The sequence below is a fragment of the Pseudorasbora parva genome, chromosome 14 (genome assembly GCF_024679245.1).
Source record: "Pseudorasbora parva isolate DD20220531a chromosome 14, ASM2467924v1, whole genome shotgun sequence".
Lineage (NCBI taxonomy): Eukaryota > Metazoa > Chordata > Actinopteri > Cypriniformes > Gobionidae > Pseudorasbora > Pseudorasbora parva.
Genome location: NC_090185.1, coordinates 19,296,179 through 19,310,772, shown reverse-complemented (window position 1 = coordinate 19,310,772; position 14,594 = coordinate 19,296,179). Strand labels below are relative to the sequence as shown.

The following is a 14,594-nucleotide window of genomic DNA, read 5'->3' as shown; positions in this document are numbered from 1 at the left end:
CCGGCCTTTGACACTGATGATGGTAATATCATGATTAATGTGATGTAGACTCATTCCTTGAACAACTTTGCTATCAATCAGTCAGATTTTTGAGGTTAGGTTTAGGGTTAGACATGACTGGGCCTTGAACAGCACTGTTTTAACCAGTCATTTTCTTTTGTACATGTATTTTGTTTGGTTTTGACTATTCCATTTAGTTTGTGGTATTTATGTATTTTTTTTACTGTTTTGTATTTTATATTTTCTGTATTTTATGGTCTGTCTGTCCATATGTCTTGCTGAAAACCAAATGTCCCTTGGGGAGGGGCGTAAATAAATTGAAGTTGATTCCTAACAGTAAATAGTAATAATAATAAAATATGAAAAAATGGGTTTTAATTTTTATTCGATTTGATTTAAGATAATAATTGATTTAAATAATAATTTATTTCATTTTGAATAAAAAAAATCCAAAAATCTGATGAGTCACATTTTATAAAGTAAAAGTCAGAAATGTGTGTTTAATTTCATTTGTTTGATTTTGAAAATAATAAAAAGTTTGATTAAAATAATGTAACATATTTAAAATAATTAAAAAATATAAATAGTTACAGTTGTGAAGTGTAAAATTATGTAATATAAAGTAAAATTTTTAGGAAAGAAAGTCACAATTGTGAAATTTAATATTCATAATTAGGCTTCCATAAATATCTAAGCATACATTGAACATAAAAAATGTATTTGCTTTAAAAAAAGTATCTTTTAAATATTGCTTTAAAAGATAATAAGACTCGATGTAACAAATATCTAATGTTTATTTTTCTAAATTGTACTATTTTTTTCTAATAAAAACAAAACAAAACTATTAATTCTCGTTGTTTTAGGCGAAATGATACAATATGAAATATACTAAGCAGTCTATTACCATACAGATAACCTCATTCATAAAAAAATGCCATTACAACAAACATAAAAAAACTGTTTTTAAGTTGTTTCTACATTAATTTAGAGAGTAGCTGGAAATTTTTACAATATAAAAATATAAAAAACTGATGTTTATAATCATGGTTAATTACAGAAAAAATTGCTATTAACTAGTGTTATTTTATTAATTGAAAGCACTAATTTAATACTATAATAAAAAAAAATATGTAAGCATACTTTTGTTCTTATAGAGATGGTAATTTTTTTATTTATTTTACTGGAAAACAGGGAAAAAATACTCAAATTTTAAATTAGTTCTCAATCGAAGGGGTCATTTCCATTCAATTTCATTCTTTTCTTTCAAAAACAAGTGCACACTTTACCTCAGTGAATCTTTAACTTATCTTTATAATCTTTATAACTGTCAGAATGTGACATATTTTGAATATTTTGAATAATTTATTTAAATCCTGCTTCGTCATTGTTTGATGTAAACCAACAAATGGGGTTTTTTTTTTGGTGACAAATGTACCGTGTGTGTGTGTGTGTGTGTGTGGGAACGTGAGCCTGGATGCTGTGTGTGGCTCTTGGGTGATTTGGAGGGTTTTAGTGAGTCGTGTATTAAGGTTTATTTAGGAAAGCTTCAGAGAGAGATCTCTTCCCTCAGGTGAGATGAGGTAGTGCTGGAATATCAGCGTAGAGCCAATTACATCTATCGGCTCCTCCTCCTCCCCTCTCTCTCTCTCTCTCTCTCTCTCTCTCTCTCTCTCTCTCTCTCTCTCTCTCTCTCTCTCTCTCTCTCTCTCTCTCTCTCTCCTCTCTCTCTCTCTCTCTCTCTCTCTCTCTCTCTCTCTCTCTCTCTCTCTCTCTCTCTCTCTCTCTCTCTCTCTCTCTCTCTCTCTCTCTCTCTCTCTCTCTCTCTCTCTCTCTCTCCCTCCTCCCCCTCCCCCCTCTCACACACATCCCCCTTCAGACTGATTAATGCTGGAGTGCACACTGCAAAACTGGCCCTCTGAGGATGTGTGTGAGAAGAGAATCAGACACCGTATGTTCAATTTTTTTGCCCTTAGTAACGACTGATGAATCAAAAATACATATATTATTCACCATCTAGCATGTGAATCACCTTATTTTTGCAGTACGAGGAATGATGCGAGCGCAACAAATTTGATATATATCTCATACTCCCCGTTCACATGACATTTAGCTGAATATCATCCAGAGAGCCAAGAGAGATTAGACTGAATTTATCTCCTCCTTTCAACCAAAATAATTAGGTTTTGTTCAGAAGATTCCACTTTTAGGCGTATCCGACTCAAAACGGTTTAATTGTTTGTAGCAAAAGGCCCACATAGAATCTGATTTGAACAAAAACGCATCTAACCGTATCGATATGTGGTTGAAAATCAGATTAAAGTGCAACGTTTCAGTTTGAACAGTAAGATCAGATTTCAGTTCTAGCAAAAGTTGTTTTCATCGTCCGTGACTACAGTGATGTATGGCTGAAACTATGATGTTATACTCTCACAAAGAGCATCCTCAGCTGAATTCACTCTTTTATGCTCACATATGCTGTTCTCTTTGTAATAAATAGTGAATGGGCAAACGAGTGAGCAGTTTTTAACACAGCATGTGCCAAGCTTTCTCTTTGTACAATGACAGCTTCTTTTGTATGTCTCTTCATGGAAGTCATCACTATGGCAACCAATGTAGATATGCCGGATTTTGAGTACACTATCTGAACAAAGATAGTGCAGATTGTTTAAATTATTATTTTATTATTAAATGTGGGATATATACACATATATATATATATATATATATATATATATATATATATATATATATATATATATATATATATATATATATATATATATATATACTGACATTCACAAGTTGCATTTCTTTTATTAAAAATAAAAAAACGGTAAAATTGTGAAATATATTCAAATGTAAAATAACTGTTTTCTAGTTGAATATATTTTAAAATATAATTGGTGCAAAGCTGAATTTTCAGCATCATTCTTCCATTCTTCAGTGTCACATGATCATTTAGAAATCATTCTAATGTGATGATTTGCTGTTTAAGAAACATTTATGATTATTATCAATGTTGAAAACACACTGTAAAAAAATATTTAGAAAAAAAGTTACCTGGTTGCCTTAATTTTTGAGATCATTGAAATTAAAATTTTGAGTTAATACAATGAACATTTTTGAGATTTGACAACCTTTATTAAAATATTATTAAACGATTTTGTAAGCATATTGGGTAATTGTGCGTGTTTTATTTCTGATGAGGCAGCCAATAGTGCTATTTTCATGATTTATCACATTTTTATGTGGTTCAGATACAATAATATTTGAGTTTCTATTTATTAAACATATTTCCTTCATTGTATCAACTCAAACTTTTAATTTCAATAAACTCAACATTTTAAGGCAACTAGGTTACTTACTTTTTTAAGTTAAACCAACAAAAACCAGGAACATTTTTTTACAGTGCTGTTGTGTAATTTCAGATATACTGTTCTTTTGAACTTTCTATTCATGAAATAATCCTAAAAAATGTTTTACACAACGTTTTTAACATTGATAATAATCCTAAATATAAACAATAAATTACTATTTACACAAATTGCAAAGAACTGCTACTTTTACATGGTGTAAATAGAATACATCACTATTTTCACTTAGTATGCTATTTCACTTTGTGTAAACTGCTATTAACACTTGGTGTTCACTTACACTTGGTGTAAATAGCATCTGCTGCCTTTTTTAAAATGGTATATCATTATTGTAATGATTTTGTTTGCAGTAAAACAATAGTGTAATTTGTGTTGCCACTGAATCCCAGCAAGCACAGTTCAGCGAGCCTGAAAGAGCATTTAACATCACATTTCAGTCTAACACCTCTATTAATTTAAAAAAGAGCCAATCAAACCCCCATTAATTTTAAGCACACTCTCAATGTCCTGCTAAAATATCTCACACATCCCAATGAAAGCGGGGCTGAACGCGAACTCTGCTAGCCGCTGGCAGAGATAAATGCACTCACCATGGTCAAGCCGTAAGATAAATAAAGAAATTGTCAAAACCCAATGGTCTAGAAACATTCCAAAAAATGTCCTGAGTTAAATAAATATTGTTTAAAACAGACCAAGCCTGCACATAATAGGACTAATCATGACAGAATGAGCCTCCAGATCACGCTCCCAGCTTTGTGGAGTGAATCTTGGCGAGAAATAGGTCACCAGTTGTTGTTTTTTTTCTTTGTTAGTATGCTACTCAGATGCTCCAACCAGATATATATATATATATATATATATATATATATATATATATATATATATATATATATATATATATATATATATATATATATATATATATAAAGGCAGGAGAAACTTCACCTGGCAGCTCCAGCTGATCCAACTCAATGACTCTCAGGGATGGCCTTCATGGAGGAACCGGCTGGTTTTTTTACAGTGTACATCTCTGAGTTGAACCCAACAGCTCTTTCTGATCTCACTAGACATTTTTTAAAGGTTTCACCCTGCGGCTGCTTTTTCTCAAGGCCACGGAAGATGTGTGAATGAACCTGCTGGCCAGTGCCCTGAAGCCCTCTTTGCTTTGGGACCTCCAAACATCTTCTGTCTTTTAGATGCCATGAATTGTGAATTACAGTTTGTTCAAATGCAACCTGATGATATTTGACATACAGTTGGGCACTTTTAGCCTAAAAATGCCTAAAGTATCTTAGGGCCCTATCGTGTTTACCGATGGTCTGGTCTGAGGTGTGTTCAGGCGCATTGTTGGTGTGTTGTTATTTTGAGGCAACTCAAAACGACTGCGCCATTGACCAACAGAAACATTTAAAGTGTTTTTGTGTTATTTAATGGTGCATTAGTAATATGCGCCTATATCTGCTTATTACACACACAGGGATGCGCAGCGGCACGCAAACATATTTACATTTAAAAAATAAAAGGATTCCTCTCTAGACAAGCTTTCAGTCTTTCCGCTTGCAAATTCCGCCATGTAAATAGCGATGCCACCACGGTGCGAGCGCAACTGGCTTTTAAAGGGAATGGGAGATGAGCCTCTGATTGGTTTATTGCACGTTACGCCCAAAACACACCCATGATTCATTAAGAGACTAGGTACAACCCTACAACATGACCGTTTTTCCTGTCGTTAAACTAGATAAAGTGGATTCGACATGCCCTAAGTGAACCTGCGCAATGCGCTTCAGACCATGTGTCAGGACCATCCATCCATCCATCCATCCATCCATCCATCCATCCATCCATCCATCCATCCATCCATCCATCCATCCATCCATCCATCCATCCATCCATCCATCCATCCATCCATCCAGTCTCCCAACAACCAACATGCTAAAACCAAGATGATGAAATCAGACCTTTTCACAAAGTCAGTGAGTCTTTGAACATTTTTTTTTTTTTGAGCATCAGCATTCAAACTGAATTTTAAAGCGACTCTCTGTTCAGAAAGATCCATTATCGCCCTCTTGGAACTTTTTTAATTTCCTCTACTGTATTAGTTACTTCTCTCAGACCCCACGAATCCTCCGTATCGCCAGTGTTAGATTGTAGCCTGATTGAATGTACTTCCATTTGCCATTTTATACCTTTTTTGAGCTCCTTTCCCTCATCAATGATCCATTTCTTTCCCCCTTATTTCTCCTGCATGCGCTTTGTTGTTTTCCATTTGAGCGTCTAGCACATTTTTATTCACTCCGCACCTCCACCAATATGACTGCCTTGAGGTTTATGGATGCATTATCCTCTGTCAGTACTAGACGCTTCATTTAAACCTTGAAACCACTTGCTGTTCAAGGCGGTGTTACCTTGAATCCCTCTGTGGCCTTTTTGTGTGTGTCTAGGACTGTATTTCTTATAGTTGTTGCATTTTTAATTGGGATATGATAAGTCTTTTATTGTAGACAAAATGAATTAAGATCAGTTTTGAAATAGTTGCAGACCTTCTAAAGCAAAGAGATTAAAAGCTTTTTGATCGTGATAACCTTTCTATCCCTCAGTAATTTACTTAATGATTTTTAATGTCTGTGGAAAAAAAAAAATTATTCCAAGTGCAAATATACACTTTATCATCACTGTTAGAAATAGCCTTATTGAGCTTGTCACCCAAGAGGCTAACATATATACTGCTAGATGACAACTTGAGCTGATACTTAACAATATTTTCCCATTTAGCATCTTACCATGGGGCCACTTCGATGACATATTGCCAAATTACATTGTCCAAACCTACAGTCTTCGGCAATAAATCACAATAAAGTGATGTTAAGGGTGGAAAAATACTCGGAGTTTGGTGCCTCTGAGCATTCATTGGAAGAAAAACTTACAAATAACAGATATACTGGAAGAACCTACACAGCCAAACAAAACATTTTAGTCAGTGTTTTGTGTCCCATTGTTTTGTGTCCTGTCAGAAAGAAAATTGTACCTTTAAAATGGGCTCAATAGCTTATCAGTTTGCTTTGTATCTTATTTACCCCTAAAAGGTTCAGTAGTACTCTTAAAAGGACAACTTTATACCTTATCTACTTTTAAAAGTTCCATATTAGTATGCACCCTTAAAAAAATAGTTCACCCATAAATCAAAACGTTGTCATCATTTACTCACCCAGTTTATTTAATCTTTTTAACACAAAATCATATACTTTCAAGAATGTTGGTAAGCAGTCATTTGACTGTAGCCATTGACTTCCATAGTGTTTTTTCCCCCCTACTATGGAAGTCAATGGCTACCGTCAAGTTTGATGTGATGACATCATTTTCATTTTTGGGTGAACTATCCCTTTAAAAAGACTGGAACCCGCGCACTGCACACACAGAGCCACGCTGACAGCATGTGAACACCCGAATACGGGTCTCTTTTTCTTTCTTTTGCGATTGAATGGACATGTGCACGCAAAATGATGTCAAAATACTCTGCGAGTATCCTCGTAAACACAGTCGGTTGTGTGTTGTAAACTATTGAGAAAGCAAACGGATGCGTATCATATTGGATCTGCGCATTCGTCTTAAAGTGACAGCAGCATAATATACCCGCAGTTGTTTGTCACGTTAGGCAAACAACAAGAGAAAATCACTTTTGTAGCTTTAACAGATACACTGTATTGATTAATTAATAATATGAATTATATTTAATTTAATTAAAGTTTAATTAGTGTTATTTTACGGACCCACTTTATATTAGGTGGCCTTAACTACTATAACTACTATGTACTAACATTGTAATGAATCATTCAATACAATGCATTTATTGTGTACATTCATGTTTTTACATTGTACTTACATGTATAAAAAATACCTGCATGTAATTATATCTGTAATTAATTTCTGTAGTTACATTTGTAATTACACAGTTGGCACTTCCCTTACATCTACTCTACCCTTAAACTGACCCACACCACCACACCTGTCCCTAACTCTACCCATATCCCACCTCAATATCAGCAAAGGTGTTTTGCAATACAATTTGAACACAGTAAGTACATTGTACTTATTTTTTGATGTAAGTTCATAGTACTTAAGGCCACCTAATGTAAAGTGGGGCCTATTTTACATTTGATACATGTTGAATACTTTTAGATCTACATGCAAAACATAAAGCACTGCGTAGTTCACTTGTTCTATTGTATTTATCTGTGCTTGCAATTTATAATTTTTATTATAAATAAAATATTTTATTAAAAAAAAATCCATAAATTCCCCATAAAAAAAGCATCCTGTGATGATTAATTCTTTATAAATATAGCTATTAAAATCATCTGGTGAATTAGTTTTCTAATCGCAATATATATATATATATAGCTCACCCAAAGATAAAAAATTAGCCCATGATTTACTCACCCTCATGCCATCCTTGGTGTATGAATTTTTTCTTTCAGACGAATACAATTAGTTATATTACAATATGTCCTGGCTCTTCCAAGGTTTATAATGGCAGTGAATGGCAGTCCAAAATTTGAAGCCCCAAAAAAGTGCATCCATCCATCATAAATGTAATCCACACGGGGCAAATAATCCAGGGGGTTAATAAAGGCCTTTTGAAATGAATCGATGGGTTTGTGTAAGAAAAATATCCGTATTTAAAACTTTATAAAGTAAAACATCTAGCTTCCGCCAGACTGCCTTCCGCACTCAGCTTATGGAGAAAGTGTAACCGTCGCGACGATGACGTCGGACGTAGCGTTAAAAAGCAACAAGCTATTGTCTTTGTATTGCTTGGCAAGCACTTAAGGGAACAATTTTGTAACTTATCTACCTCTAAAAGGTGCATATTAATACCTTGGAGAAGTAATGTGTACCTTAAGGTACTACTGTGTGCCTTATTAAAGGGTCAATAATGTACAAATGTTACTGACTCTGTGACAAGCCTTTTTTCTGAGACTGTAAACAGCCTTCCTCTAGTGCTCGAATTTGTGAGACATTGGGAACTATGTAGAGGAATAAGACTCTAATAGAGACAATCCACTTGCATCCAATTTCTCTTGCTGACCAAGCATATAGCCTGGAGGACCAAACGGAGAGTGCCAATCCATTTTTTGTTTGTTCATTCTCTGTCTATTACCTTCGGCTCCTCCAAGCGCCTACGACTCCCTGCTGCTCGACCGTATGTCTACTGAGGAATCCCATCAGTTCTTTCCGTCTCAGTGTTCGGACCCTGCTATTTTCTTCTGAAGTGACAATAATGACAATAACCCTCCTCTCTCGGTGTCTTCCTCCATCTCAGACGAGTGTTCGGTGCGGAAGGGCGGCTGCAGTCACGAGTGCTCGGTGGCACCGGGCAAAGGGGTCGTGTGTTCCTGTCCGGCCGGATTCCAGCTGGGCTCGGACGGCCGGACCTGTGAGGTTCTGGATTACTGTACCAAGCATCTACGCTGCAGCCAAGTGTGTGAACAGCACAAGAACACTGTGAAATGCTCCTGCTATCCTGGCTGGAGTCTTGAGCTTGATGGAGACAGCTGCCAAAGTACAGGTAAAATGTGGTTGGCACATGGTTAGGAACCTCTGAATTTATCGCACACAAACCTCAATTATTTGGGTTAAAGCCAGATTACAGTCCAGACCACAAGACAATTAACCTCAGGGGGACAGAATGACCCTGCAATTTCTGGGATGGAAATTACACGAATAAATGCTGGGAAAATGACAAGTAAATGAATCAGTGACTGTTTTTTTGGTCCTTTATTGCATTTTAGTTTTGGCATTTGGTTTAGGGTGTAAAATGCATCTGTAATAATATGCATTTCATTTTAGCGGTTTTACTTTATAAAAGAGCCAAAGCAACTGTTTGTGTTGGGAAAGATTAGAGAGCTCCGACTCTAGCGCACTTTATGAGAGTGGACAGGAAGATATACGCAAAGAGCACTAAGTTAGATGATTTAATAAAAAAGGAAAACAAGCTCGAACACACAGCTCAGTTTTCAGAGCTGTCAAAATGCTTTTAGTTTTTGTCCGAACAGAAACGTCCAGTTATAATTTATATTGCAATCCAAAAAATTTCATCTCGAGTTTTAGAGATGTAGAGATATGTGCAGCATACGTTTTTGCTTTATTCATAGCTTGGAATATTCAATTTATTTTTTATTTTTTTATTTTTATAATTGTTAATATTATTATAATTCATTTCATTTAATGTATCTTTTTACATTATAACTTTGCTTTACCACACTGTAAAAAAATATTTTAAAAATAAGTTACCTGGTTGCCTTACATTTTGAGTTCATGGAAATGACAAATTTGAGTTAATACAATGAACATTTTTGAGAATCGACAACCTTTATTCAAATATTATTCGTTTTATTTGTGATGACAGTGAAACATGCCAAATTGGTCTATATTCATGATTTATCATAAAAGTTTCTATTTATTAAACCAATTTCTTTCATTGTATCAACTAAAAAAAAAATTCAATAAACTAAAGTCTATAAAGTTTTAAGGCAACCAGGTTACTTACATTTTTTAAGTTAAACCAAATTATTTTTTTTTTATTTTTATTTTTTAACAGTGCAGCCTCTTGCCTTTTTGGTCTATTTTATAAACCCTTTTAAGACACTGTTTTCATCAAATCATTTTACTTTTGAACCTACTTTTCTATTTTAACATTACAGCATTTTGAAATGTTATTTTAAGAGTTATGTTGACTTACTTGTGTGAATTTTTTACATTTACATTTAGTAGCCTAAAATGTAGTTATATCTATAACAATTTGTATTACAAAAAAAATCCTTCAACACACAGCAATTTTAAAGGACCGTCTATTGTATTAAACTTAATGCATTTTCACAGTCCTAAACAGGACATGTTGCTTAAATTGTTAGTTCACCCAAAAATGAAAATGATCCCATAAGTTACCCACCCTCAAGCCATCCTAGGTGTGTAGGACTTTCTTCCAGCCAAACACAATCAGAGTTATATTTAAAACAAATACCTTGGCTCTTCAAAGCTCTATAATGGGAGTGAATTAGCCTGGAAATCTAGACGCACCTCAGCGGCAGCAAATTTAATCTGCCCGCAAGTGTCGTCTAGAAACTCTCAATACCCTTCTGAGCTGTATTCGCCTAACTCTTGCCGGGCCAATCACATCGTGTATCGAGTCGGCGGGCCGGGCCATAATGACGACGGCCGAGTTGCGCTTGCGTGCTTCTAGTAAACACAGAAACTGGCGAACGGCGGCGGTCTTTCGAATCAGCTTTGACCGCGACTCTGGAAGACTTGGAGTTAAGCTTTTCTCTGAGACAAAGAGCGGCACTGAAGTCATTCTTAAAAAGGGAAGATGTGTTCTGAGTTTATCCGACCGGATACGGTGAATGTTTAATCTATCAACAAGCTCTGTTTTACCTTCGTTGCTCTGGTTGGTGTAGCGCTATCCTATCGCGTGCAGAGGGAGTTTGAAAGACAACAGTTTATCCCGCCCCTCGAATTGAGCTGTCAATGGTGAGTTTCCAGACCAAACATCTTGTGGATCTATCTATCTATCTATCTATCTATCTATCTATCTATCTATCTATCTATCTATCTATCTATCTATCTATCTATCTATCTATCTATCTATCTATCTATCTATCTATCTATCTATCTATCTATCTATCTATCTATCTATCTATCTATCTATCTATCTATCTATCTATCTATCTATCTATCTATCTATCTATCTATCTAAAAAGTAATCCATACGGCTCCATGGGGGTTAATAAAGGCCTTCTGAAGTGAAGCTATGTGTTCTAACTTTATAAACTATAATAACTGGCTTCCGTTAATGACCATACACGAGTCTAGTTCCAGCGGAAGAGTGACCTCTGTCCCGGCATATGACGTACTGATGAACTTGCAGAGGATAAAGCAAAACAAAATCTAAAACAAACTTTTTTAAAGAGAAATGCCAGAGGAGCTTAAGTTTGTTGCTCAGCTGTATTTGTCTGAACCACGAGAGGCGTCTATCTCACCTAAGCTTACACTACATCTACAACTTATGGCGGAACTTGACTCTCTCTTGAACGTAAGCCAGTGATTACAGTTTATAAAGTTATAATTATGGATATTTATCTTACAAAAACACATCACTTTACTTTAGAAGGTCTTTATTAACACCCTGGAGCCATACGGATAACTTTTATGATGGATGGATGCGCTTTTTTGGACTTAAGCTACCATTTACTCCCATTATAAAGCTAAAAGAAGAAAGTCGTATACACATGGCTTGAGGGGTATAAATGATGGGATAATTTTCGTTTTTGGGTGAACTATCCCTTTAAATTAACTTAAGGCTGCATGCATTCTTGTTCTTTACCATCTGGTTTCTGTTGCTTTTGTAGATCCTTTTGAGGCATTCATAATATTTTCCATCCGACATGAAATTCGCCGCATCAACCTGCAAAAGGGTGACTACAGCCTGTTAGTCCCTGGGCTCAGGAACACCATCGCTTTGGATTTCCATTTCAGCCAGAGCCTGCTATATTGGACCGATGTCGTAGAGGACAAGATTTACCGTGGGAAGCTGTCAGAGGGTGGCGGTATGGCAAAATTATTTTAAATTGTTTATAACACTGTTTATATTTAAGCCTTGATTATATCATATAGACTATAGTATGATGTAATGGAGCTTGCGTTATATCATGCAATGATTCTTGAGTACTGAGACAGGAAACTGCAGAACTCAAAATAGTTTTTGTCAAGGAATTATTTTGGAAGAAAGTGCCTATTCACCTACGTTTAGGTGCAACCTCCTGCTTCTGCCATTTTCTCGCAATTTTTTTTCCTTGCCTATCACTCCAACACAGCCAGATACATAAATAATGTTAAAAAAGTTTTTTATAAATACTGACAAATCTAGAGTTCACTACAGGGTGTATTCAGGATGGTTTGAAAGTGGAGTTGACAGCTGATGGTGTTGACAAAATTATTGCAGTAGTAATTAATTCAAAAAATGCCAAAAGTTTTCTGTGATGGGTAGGTTTAGGGGTAGGGTTATTGTAGGGGGATAGATTATACAGTTTGTACATTAGAAAACCAGTATGCCTATGGAGAGGAACCATACACCACATATCCAAGTGTGCGTATGTGTATGTGTGTGGGGTGGGGGTGTGGGGGGTTGCGTGCATGTGTGTGTGTTATGGGTGTGTGTGTGTGTGTGTGTGTTCATGAGTGTGTGTGTGTGTGTGTGTGTGTGTGCGTGTGCGTGTGTGAGAGAGTAGCTACAAGAATGAGTTTTGTTTCTACCCCTGCCATTCCCACACAGGAGGTTGCAATTCTTAAATGTGATCTAACAAAGGTAAAGAGAAAATATTAACCATATATGCTGTTTATATTGCTTGTAATTTGGATGAAGTAAACATCTGTTGAGTATTTTAACATAACATTTTTTATCTTGTTGAATTAAAAACCCCAAAATGCAGCGGGTCCACCAGACCCACGAACACTGTCTGAGTAACAAAAATATGAACACCACACAAGGGTTAAAGTTGACATGATCTATTTTGCCAAACGTTTTGGGACACCTGCGTTTACATGCACATGAACTTCAATGAAATCCCATTCTTAATCTGTAGTGTTTAATATGGAGTTGGCTCACCTTTTGCAGCTATGACAGCTTCAACTCTTCTGAGAAGGCTATCCACAAGGTTAAGGAGTTTGTTTATGGGTAATTTTGACCATTCTTCTTCATTCTTTCATTTATGAAGTGTATGGAATAGAATGGTATGGAAAATACCATAGCCCCGGGACGTTGGGCTAGCGATTTTGCAAGCCCTGTAAAGCATTAAGAGTTCCTTTCACTGGAACTAAGGTGCCAAACCCCTGAAAAACAACCCAACACCACAATCCACCCTCCACCAAACTTTACACTTGGCACAATGCAGGCAGACAAGTACCGCTCTTCTGGCAACCGCCAACCCAGACTCGTCCATCAGATTGCCAGACAGAGAAGCGTGATTCGTCACTTCAGAGAACACGTCTCCACTGCTTTAGAGTCCAGTCGCGGCGTTCTTTACACCACTGCATCCAATGCTTTGGACTGCACTTGATGTTGTAAGGCTTGGATGCAGCTGCTTGGCCATGGAAACCCATTCCCTGAAGCTCTCTATGCACTGTTCTTGAGCTAATCTTAAGGCGTCGCAAAGTTTGGAGGTCTGGAGCTATTGAAGAAAGTTGGCGACTTATGCGCACTGTGTGCCTCAGCATGCGCTGACCCCTCTCTGTGATTTTACATGGCCTACTACTTTGTGGCTGTGTTGCTGTTGTCCTCAATTGCTTCCACTTTGTTATAATACTACTATACTACTAACAGTTGACAGTGGAATATTTAGTAGTGAGGAAATTTCACAAATGAACTTATTGCACAGGTCGCAACCTATCACTATACCGCGCTTGAATTCACTGAGCTCCTAAGAACGACCCATTCTTTACAAATGTTTTTTGAAGCATCTGCATGCCTAGGGGCTTGATTTTATACACCTGTGGCCATGGAAGTGTTTGGAACACCTGTAATGATTTGCAAGGGGTGTCCCAATACTTTTGGCAATATAGAGCATCACGGTAGCTACAAAAACGTAACTTAAAATTACAAAAGCTGTGGCAGTTTTTACAATTATATTAACCTAACAGTTGTGGAATTATGGGCATAGGACATTTAATATTATCTGATTTTAAGTTAAATTAATTATTAAAATCTGGAGGTGTTAGCAAGACAACTTTTTTATTTTATTTGAATTTTATTTTATTATTAACTTCAATTGTGATAATGGCATTTTATTATAATTTTTACTTTATTTTATTTGTATGTTATCTAATTATTTATATTATTTGTTATTATTAGTATTGAGTTGTTGTCCGAGAACGTGATACAAAAAATGTATGTGAAGAAGCGTTCAGCCAAAAATGTTGAATTTTTCTTGTCCCTAATGTTCAGCATATTGACAGAGAGCTCTTTCTTTAGCTGTTTTACACTTAAAATCAAAGTCAGTCCCCCAACTGTGTTAATATTTCAGCTTCAAAAGCTTCTAAACTTGTGAGAAGTAATTTACACTCATATCACAAAGGAACTGATGATTAGGCATTGAGAAAGAGAGAAAGAAAGTGGGATCCACTTTGTCTTGAGGGCTTTGCTAACATTTCTTTTCTTGCACTTCATAG

General features: G+C 35.9%; 1 protein-coding gene across 1 annotated transcript in view; it reads left to right on the top strand.

Annotated features, from left to right (window-relative positions):
• lrp1ba (low density lipoprotein receptor-related protein 1Ba) overlaps positions 1 to 14,594 on the top strand; it is a 334,663-nt gene that overhangs the window by 145,706 nt on the left and 174,363 nt on the right. The window contains exons 22-23 of the mRNA XM_067415030.1: positions 8,695 to 8,940; positions 11,780 to 11,977. Of these exons, the coding sequence (XP_067271131.1) occupies positions 8,695 to 8,940; positions 11,780 to 11,977 (444 nt within the window). The remainder of the gene's footprint in view (positions 1 to 8,694; positions 8,941 to 11,779; positions 11,978 to 14,594) is intronic.